This window comes from Alosa pseudoharengus, unplaced genomic scaffold (assembly GCF_046254945.1).
Source record: "Alosa pseudoharengus isolate Yale_2024_CS ecotype anadromous, Long Island Sound unplaced genomic scaffold, YU_APseudo_1.1 YU_APseudo_1.1_scf_9, whole genome shotgun sequence".
Taxonomy (NCBI): domain Eukaryota; kingdom Metazoa; phylum Chordata; class Actinopteri; order Clupeiformes; family Clupeidae; genus Alosa; species Alosa pseudoharengus.
Window position 1 is genome coordinate 39,508,002 of NW_027468881.1, and position 10,261 is coordinate 39,518,262.

Genomic DNA, 10,261 nt, shown 5'->3' on the forward strand with positions numbered 1-10,261 from the left:
GCACTCCTAATGTATACACACATTGCACTCCATTGCACTCCTAATGTATACACACATTGCACTCCATTGCACTCCTAATGTATACACACATTGCACTCCATTGCACTCCTAATGTATACACACATTGCACTCCTAATGTATACACACATTGCACTCCTAATGTATACACACATTGCACTCCTAATGTATACACACATTGCACTCCTAATGTATACACACATTGCACTCCATTGCACTCCTAATGTATACACACATTGCACTCCTAATGTATACACACATTGCACTCCTAATGTATACACACATTGCACTCCATTATACACACATTGCACTCCTAATGTATACACACATTGCACTCCTAATGTATACACACATTGCACTCCTAATGTATACACACATTGCACTCCATTATACACACATTGCACTCCTAATGTATACACACATTGCACTCCTAATGTATACACACATTGCACTCCTAATGTATACACACATTGCACTCCTAATGTATACACACATTGCACTCCTAATGTATACACACATTGCACTCCTAATGTATACACACATTGCACTCCATTATACACACATTGCACTCCTAATGTTACACACATTGCACTCCATTATACACACATTGCACTCCTAATGTATACACACATTGCACTCCATTGCACTCCTAATGTATACACACATTGCACTCCTAATGTATACACACATTGCACTCCATTGCACTCCTAATGTATACACACATTGCACATTTCCTAATGTGTACACACATTGCACTCCATTGCACTCCTAATGTATACACACATTGCACTCCTAATGTATACACACATTGCACTCCTAATGTATACACACATTGCACTCCATTGCACTCCTAATGTTACACACATTGCACTCCATTGCACTCCTAATGTATACACACATTGCACTCCTAATGTATACACACATTGCACTCCATTGCACTCCTAATGTATACACACATTGCACTCCTAATGTATACACACATTGCACTCCATTGCACTCCTAATGTATACACACATTGCACATTTCCTAATGTGTACACACATTGCACTCCATTGCACTCCTAATGTATACACACATTGCACTCCTAATGTATACACACATTGCACTCCTAATGTATACACACATTGCACTCCATTGCACTCCTAATGTATACACACATTGCACTCCATTGCACTCCTAATGTATACACACATTGCACTCCATTGCACTCCTAATGTATACACACATTGCACTCCTAATGTATACACACATTGCACTCCTAATGTATACACACATTGCACTCCTAATGTATACACACATTGCACTCCTAATGTATACACACATTGCACTCCTAATGTATACACACATTGCACATTTCCTAATGTATACACACATTGCACTCCTAATGTATACACACATTGCACATTTCCTAATGTATACACACATTGCACTCCATTGCACTCCTAATGTATACACACATTGCACTCCTAATGTATACACACATTGCACTCCTAATGTATACACACATTGCACTCCTAATGTATACACACATTGCACTCCTAATGTATACACACATTGCACTCCTAATGTATACACACATTGCACTCCTAATGTATACACACATTGCACATTTCCTAATGTATACACACATTGCACATTTCCTAATGTATACACACATTGCACTCCTAATGTATACACACATTGCACATTTCCTAATGTATACACACATTGCACTCCATTGCACTCCTAATGTATACACACATTGCACTCCATTGCACTCCTAATGTATACACACATTGCACTCCATTGCACTCCTAATGTATACACACATTGCACTCCATTGCACTCCTAATGTATACACACATTGCACTCCATTGCACTCCTAATGTATACACACATTGCACTCCATTGCACTCCTAATGTATACACACATTGCACTCCATTGCACTCCTAATGTATACACACATTGCACTCCATTGTACACACATTGCACTCCATTGTACACACATTGCACTCCATTGTACACACATTGCACTCCATTGTACACACATTGCACTCCATTGTCATGGAGTCAGTGGACAAAGCATTTCACTGCATATACTTTGTATAATTGTATCTGACAAATACATTTAAAATTTATTTGAATTTGAATAGTTTCATAGTCATCCAAGACTAACTTGGCTGCTGGATGTCCTCTGGGTGTGTTGTTTGTTGTGTAGTGTTCGGTGTCACCGCACCGGTAATGTAACACTAATTATCTCGCTGATGTGGCTAGCCTATATCAGCATCCAGCCTATACCACGTCTACCAAGCAAGGGTATTGTTGGCAGTGGAAACACAAGCCAGGTCAGGGTGTACCGTACCAAACTGAACCATACCACTCAATGGAAACAAGCTATAACAGACGTCTAATGAGAGCATCACACTGTTCATCACAGTCATGATTTCAGTACATCACAGCTCATTAGATAGGTGGGAAATGAAGAAGTCCAGTTTGTAAGGTCATGGTGCTATAACAAAACTGCATGCCTGAATGTTTGGATGATGAACCACCCCAATGTGTCAGTCATGTGTAATGATGTGATTTCAATTATGTAAGTAGAACATACAACTTGTGGGTTGTGTCCGTAAATTCAACCCAGCGCTGGAGGCAAACTGTGACTCATGAAATAGCAGGCTCTCCTTATTCAATGAGGACCATGACAGTAACGGACACACTGCGTGTTTCCTATAAGTGGCATAATAAGAAGGCGCTCTGAGGAGTGAATAACAGCACTGACAGGGGAACGACTTCTGCTTTTTTGGTTTCTGTTTCAGCCTCCAGTGACGAGGGGAAATCCCAACCCAAGATCTCTTCCTTCTTTGCAGGTCATAGTTAGCAACTCACTAATTGACTGAATCCAGTGTTGGATTTTCTTGCAGAATGTAACCTGTCCTGTGAGTGTTTTGTGTATTGTGACACATACAGTATGTTACAATAGAAGCATCATGCAAATGTTTTTTTATATCATTATCAGAAATGAAATTAAAGTATTTAATTTGGAGTTGTGCAATTATCATTCATTCAGATGACTGTGGGTTATGTGTGTGTGTGTGTTGTATTTGTGTGTGCAAGTGTTTTTTAGTTGTAGTATTTGATATTATTGCTTACATGAGGTCACTGCCCTTGGAGACTTTCGGGAACATCGTATTGACATATGTATTTCCAGTGTCTTTTATGTCAGTCTTATCTCTTTCCTTTCAAACTCATGAATCACTTCCCTTTTTGCCTCCCTCTGTAGGGGCTTACATTTCAGACTGTCCATCAGCATAAAATAATTTAGATACATGTATGCTTCATTTCAATACCATTGAATCAGCTACAATATGATGCGTGTTTCCAACTACCCCTAAAACCTTTCCCAGAATCCCAGATCAAGGAGTCCCGGGGAGTTCCAGGCCTGGTTGCCTAGAATTGTTATTTCTGAGTGGTGGCAGTATATAGACAGTTTAACATCGGGAGAGGCCTCTTCCAAGAAATGCACACAGAGCAGCTTTGTGTGTACATGTATTATTTAATAAATCTTCTTTAGTTTCTCTAAACCTTTATTTTCCCAGGAAGTCTCATTGAACATGTCTATTTTGGAATGAAAACTTCATTGCGGTCCTAGCATCATAAATCAAATAGCTGCCGGGGTTATGAGGTGGTTTTATTGGAAGTGCAGTCTTCCCTAAAACAAAAGCCAGTCATTTATGATCACAAAATGTCAAGGAAGCTTTAGGTGTGTTCTATTTTAAGTGCAAGTTAGTATTGCCATCTAGCTGATGAGGACCATCAGATGCATCATATATCAAGTGCACTTATTCTTATAAGACATATGCAAGACATGGGTTTCAGCTGTCCCATTCCTTGTGTCAAGCCACTCTTGAACAAGAGACAGCGTCAGAAGCGTCTCGCCTGGGCTAAAGACAAAAAGTGACTGCTGCTGAGTGGTCCAAAGTTATGTTCTCTGATTAAAGTAAATTTTGCATTTCCTTTGGAAATCAAGGTCCCAGAGTCTGGAGGAAGATAGGAGAGGCACAGAATCCACGTTGCTTGAAGTCCAGTGTAAAGTTTCCACAGTTCGTGATGGTTTGGGGTGCCATGTCATCTGCTGGTGTTGGTCCACTGTGTTTTCTGAGGTCCAGGGTCAACGCAGCCGTCTACCAGGAAGTTTTAGAGCACTTCATGCTCACAGTGGCACACAGTGCTAAAGCTACCAGTACCTGGTTTAAGGACCGTGGTGTCCTGTTCTTAATTGGCCAGCAAACTCGCCTGACCTTAACCCCTTATAAAATCTATGGGGTATTGTGAAGAGGAGGATGCGATCCGCCAGACCCAACAATGCAGAAGAGCTGAAGGCCACTATCAGAGCCACTATCAGGGCTCTCATAACACCTGAGCAGTGCCACAGACTGATCGACTCCATGCCACGCCGCATTGCTGCAGTAATTCAGGCAAAAGGAGCCCCAACTAAGTATTGAGTGCTGTGCATGCTCATACTTTTCATGTTCATAATTTTCAGTTGCCTAACATTTCTAAAAAACTTCTGAGATACTGAATATGGGATTTTCACTAGTTGTCAGTTATAATCAAAATTAATGGAATTACTGACATAAATAAACTTTTTGATGATATTCTAATTATATGACCAGCACCTGTAATGTAAAGTCAGTCACTCCAGCTAAATTCTTACTTACTAGATTCTTTACAGTTGAGGGGTCTTATTGAATGGCAAATATGTTTCAAATGGATCAAGCAATATCTCTTCTTTGTTAAGATCATTCTTGCTACCTTAGGCCAGTATACTACTGACACTCAGTTTGGTCTAGCCATACCACTACAATTAACTGCCCAAATTCACCGGTGCCCCTCGCGACTACAAGAGAATGTGGTAGACGCCACTTGGAAGAAGTCCCATTGAGGCAGAAATGACCCATCTGTCACAAACACGTTGATTCGAAACTCATTTTGAGATACCAAACCCTCGCAATAAAATCACCGTATCGGATTTATCTAAGCGATCGTGTAATCTTCTGACCGATGATGATCTGGGCGTTCCATGCTCGCGGTTTCCCACCCGCACGTGAGCTAGACGTAGTAAGGTTTTTTTTATTTTTACCTCGAGTGTGTGCCGTATTTTGTGTACACTGAACAGTGACTCAGTAGGAAAAATTAGTCACATACCCAACAATGAATAAATATCGGCAGTCCTGCGGGAGTTGGTTATTCGTGAAGATTCACGCAATTACCCACATCAGCGAAGATGTTTTTGGTGAGTACCAATTTACAACGGGTGGGCTACACTGAGCAAATGTTTAAATGTCCGATACCAGTTCTCGTTGAAATATAGACTAATACATTCACATACACATTTATCTTTTAGCGCATTGACTTGTCTGGTGTGTATGCTAACATAATGTAATGTATTTACGCATTGCGCAGGGGATTTAATGCATGATTTCCGCGTAATTTACGCCTCATGTTTTGTGCTCTTCTCTCGCAGTTGTACGTTGCTGTCTTTCTCACAACTCTCTCAACCGTGCCATGCTCTAGCCAGCACTCGACTCCCACGTATCCCTGGGAGGACGCAGATACTGGGGAGGCGGTAACTTGTGAAAAGTGTCCCCCAGGGACGTACGTGGGCTCCCACTGCTCGAAGCATGAACGCACCGTGTGTCGCCCCTGCACTGAGTCTCAGTACACGGAGTACTGGAACTACGTAGAGGAGTGCCTGTTGTGTGATTATCCTTGTTCTGAGGTTCAGGAGGAAGTTCATGGGTGTAACGGAACACACAACCGTGTTTGCCGCTGTAAGGAGGGCTACTACAACACCTTAGACTTCTGCCTCAAGCATTCCGTCTGCTCACCAGGGGAAGGAGTAAAAATTGCAGGTAAGACACTAGGGCTGGGCTTTCAGTATCGATATGTCGTATTGCCACTGCCGCCAGATATTTCAATATTTTTTTTATTAAAGCATTAGGCTGTTTATTTTTTTTGGTAAAAGGTATTGCAACATATCATGATGTATTATGGTGACCCATCTACTGTTATGTGTATCATATTGTGAGGTCCTTACCAATACACAGCCCCATAAGACATATACACACACACACACACCTCCCACTAAAAACATCCTAGAAGGATAATAGCTAGGGATATAAAAATGTATTCATTATAATTGATTGTTAGGGGACTCAGCTATAATTTAAAATGAAGTTTGAAAACCTGAGATTTTTGTGCAAAAAAGTTTGTCTTAATACGGGCGGGGCAGGTTGGTACACTGATTTTGGCACATTCCCTATGGCTAGTTTGTGACAAATTTATAAACTGTGTATTTTACACATAAAAACATCATCAATCTTTGTTTTAGCATCGTTATTGTAATTACTGAACATAGTTTTACATTTGGAAGCATTTCAGACATTTTTAAACATTTGAAGTTAAAAAAAAAATCGGTAGGGACCAAATTGGTCTTGACGGTGGGTCCTACTGAAGAAAAACACACAGGAAACATCAGCAAAGCTTAACAGGCAGTGAGATAGATGAACACTTCAAGCAAAAGCAAAAGGAGTACGGCAAAGGACTATAAATGGGTGTTCTAACCAACCCCGACTACATGTGCCAACCAACCCCGTGCCTGGGGCAGGCTGGCACATGTGCACAACCCCACTTTAATCATACATAACTCAAAACAAGGGATTATTTGTTGACATTCAATATATACAGTATTTAGCTGAGATCCCAAGCTTTCAGTTAAACACAATTTGACCGTTTTAACACATTGTAAGACGGAGAAATATAACCGAGAGTGAAAAGTGTTCCAACCAGCCCCTGGCTCCCCTACTCTACTGCTCTTATAATGCTAACGCTATCATACTGTAACTACACCTGTACCAATACTCTACTGCTCTTATAATGCTAACGCTATCATCCTGTAGACATAGTCAACTGTACATATCAACTGTTACTGTTGCTACACTGCACATACCTGTATATATGTACATATCTGTCTCTATTGTCCATAGCCTACTGCATATCCATATTTATTCTGCTCTTATAATGCTACTGTTTACTCTAAACCTTGCTTAGCTGTATAGCTACTGTCTACACTGCACTTTGTCATATATATACTGTCTACACAGCAGTAGACTGTGCTTGACATATCCTACGCCATGTAAAAGCAAACTTTTATATTTTTCTGTCAGTCATATATAGAATATTCATAGTGAGTGCAGATGAAATATAAAAGAAATATAAGGTGAAGCATATTCTAGTTAGCCTGCTTAGACTGCAGACTGATACTCTTCACATTTTGCACTTTTCTGCTTTTTTGCCCTTCTGGTTGGGCTTCCTTGTCTCTGTGCTTGTACTCGGCACAATGACGGTGTTCCAAACCGTCTAGTATAAGTGGTGTGTGTTAGACTGAGACACACACATATACGCTGTTGGGTGATGTGTGTGTATCAGGAACGTGGGAGCGGGACGTGGTGTGTGCGCCGTGTGAGGGGTGCTTCTTCTCCAACGTGTCGTCCAGCGTGGCGGCCTGCCAGCAGCACTCGGTGTGTGGTGCCCACCAGACGGCCATCCCTGGCACCTCCACCCACGACACCTTCTGCTCCTCCTGCAAAATCAACAGCCTCGACCAGCAAGGTGAGCAAGTCTCTCCAGGCAGGACAGGCATGACTGGGGGGGGGGGGGTGAGAGAGAATTTTGAGAATTTCTGTGTATTTTCCTCTAATCAGAAGGGTGTCTGTGTGTGTTAATATGAGTGTGTGTGTGTGTATGTTAATATCTGTGTGTTTTCCTCTTTCAGACGTTAAAGTATGTAGCCAGGAGGCGGGTGTGTGTGTGTGTGTGTGTGTTTGTGTTTGTGTGTATGTTAATATCTGTGTGTGTTTTCCTCTTTCAGACGTTAAAGTGTGTAGCCAGGAGGCGGTGCGGTTTGTTCTGGCGCGGCTGAACCCGGAGCGTCAGAGTGCGAGGCTGTTGCGAGTTCTGAAGCGTGCGAGCGTGCAGAGCGGACACTCGCGCCTGCTGCTGCCGGAACTGTTGGACTTGCTGGTGGTGCAGAACAACACGTCGGGCCTGAACGTTCTGCTGGATGGCCTGGACCGAGCCCGGCTACACCGTTTACGTGAAACTGTCAGCAAATGGTTCCCAGTGCAGTCCAAATAACAGATGGTTCCCAGTACAGTCCAAATAACAGATGGTTCCCAGTACATTTCATACTTGACGCCTAGTAAGAGAGAGATATTATATATTTTTATATGCAGCAGAGAATTAATATATTTCACACCACAAGTTTTTACATTTTTTATATTTTTTTTAACTGTTTTATGATGTTCAGATTCCCTTTCAGAGCACCCTTTCAGACTTAAATTCAAATTGACACGGGACATTATTTTGCCATTTCAAATCAGTAGAGAATATTTTTTGGGTAAGGCTATTTGCACCCCTGGTACAATTAGCAGTATATGCTAATCGTACCCTGGTGCAATTAGAAGTTAATTCTATTCGTACCCTGGTGCACACAGCAATGTGTTCTATTAGTACCCGGTCTGGTACAAATATCAATGTATGCTATTCGTACCCCGGTGCACACAGCAATGTGTTCTATTAATACCCTGTCTGGTAATATCAGTGTATGCTATTTGCACCCCTGTGCATTTATTCTGGCATATTGGTCACACAATGTAATAATAATAAAAAAAACAAGCAACATGTTTTTTGTTATGTAACAGGGTGTGAATAGCTCAGCTGTGTAATGAGGTATGCTGTTTGCATCAATGTATAGTTAGAAGTGGATGCTATTCGTACCCTGGTGTATATAGTAATGTATGCTATTTACACCCTGGTGCATGAACTAGCTAATTGTTGCAATCAAAACCGTTTGAGAACCAATTTCTTGTTCAAATTGCGCGCCCTCTCTCCAGAGACGTTGGTACACATGCGCACTCACTCTGCCAAAACGTATCATGCAGGAATTGAACCCTGGTCTCCCACGTGCTAAACCACATCAGTGATCACTACACTATCGTCTTCCACAAGTGGGTGGGTGTAGTGGTTGTTTGCAGGTAGACTTCTAGTTTATAGGCCTGAGCGTCATATTCACAAAATTTCTGTTAACTAACAAACTGACAGTTGTATGTGTTCACTGAACCAAGATTATGAAAATAAAACACAACTTTTCAATCTAAAACTTAATCTGAACAGATATTAGTGCCGAAACCTTTCAGAATTCTTCACTTTCTGCTGATTATTCATATAAGAATCCACTCTGATAAAATGTACATTTAGGAAAATTATGAAATGAGAATGTTTTCATTTATATTTTTGTTGTTTGTTGTTTGCCTACTGTACATCTGTGTGTCTCATTGCATATTTGGGTCAGTTTGAAGAATTTAAATGTGTTACCATGTACTGTATGTTACCATGTCTACATTTGTTTTTTCAGTAACATATTTTTCACTGAAAATAAGCTAAAACCATAAAGTATCAGACTGAAAAATAGTATTCTTGTATAGTTTTTCTTTTATATTAGTAAAACATTAATAATGACACGCAAGTGCAGATTATCAGTATTTAATAACCTCCCCACAGTCTCTTCTTAAATTTCCCCTTAGGGATCAATAAAGTATCTATCTATCTATCTATCTATCTCTTGGGTGGTTCTTTTGTTTCCTTGGTATCAGCCACTGGTAGCTGCTTGCATCACATCCCTCAGGGCCGTTTCCTGGCCAGCAGGCCAGCTTGATAGATACTTTATTGACTTGGCTACGGCTGAGCAAGCTTTCTGCAGAAAAATGGAGATGTTTAAACAGACAGTTTCACCTGACTTCACCAGAACAATCGGCTCGCCTCTTCAGGGCTGGTTCCATGGCTGCGGGCAGGCCAGCTGCTCTACTGCCATAAACCTTTCTGCAGAAAAATGGAGATGTTTAAACAGGCAGTTGTGGTCCACACTAATGGGCCCACTTGCTCACCCTTTCTCTCTGCTTGTTCTAGTCGTATCCCTCTCCTCACATTTTACTGGAATGTGTGGGGCCTTTTGCCTGGTGTGACTGGAAATGAGTGAGAGAGAGAGATGGGTTGGTGTGACAGAGTGACCCACCCTGTCACTATATTTTTAGTTAATTATGGCATGTTTATTTATTGTAGGTGGTATGTTAGGGGTATGGTTAGGGGCAGCCGTGGCCTACTGGTTAGCGCTTCAGACTTGTTTCCGGAGGGTTGCCGGTTCGA

General features: G+C 41.3%; 2 protein-coding genes across 2 annotated transcripts in view; both read left to right on the forward strand.

The window, feature by feature from the left end:
• rtel1 (regulator of telomere elongation helicase 1) overlaps window positions 1-3,041 on the forward strand; it is a 117,825-nt gene extending 114,784 nt beyond the window's left edge. The window contains exon 32 of the mRNA XM_076277157.1: window positions 2,815-3,041. Coding sequence (XP_076133272.1) covers window positions 2,815-2,876 — 62 coding nt within the window. The 3' untranslated portion in view covers window positions 2,877-3,041. The remainder of the gene's footprint in view (window positions 1-2,814) is intronic.
• Window positions 3,042-5,073: 2,032 nt separating this feature from the next.
• LOC143115214 (tumor necrosis factor receptor superfamily member 6B-like) lies at window positions 5,074-9,668 on the forward strand. Its single transcript, XM_076277158.1, has 4 exons — window positions 5,074-5,291; window positions 5,523-5,910; window positions 7,487-7,669; window positions 7,929-9,668. Exons 1-4 carry the CDS (start codon window positions 5,283-5,285, stop codon window positions 8,192-8,194), a joined length of 846 nt encoding a protein of 281 aa, XP_076133273.1. The 5' UTR covers window positions 5,074-5,282; the 3' UTR covers window positions 8,195-9,668.
• Window positions 9,669-10,261: the final 593 nt, after the last annotated feature.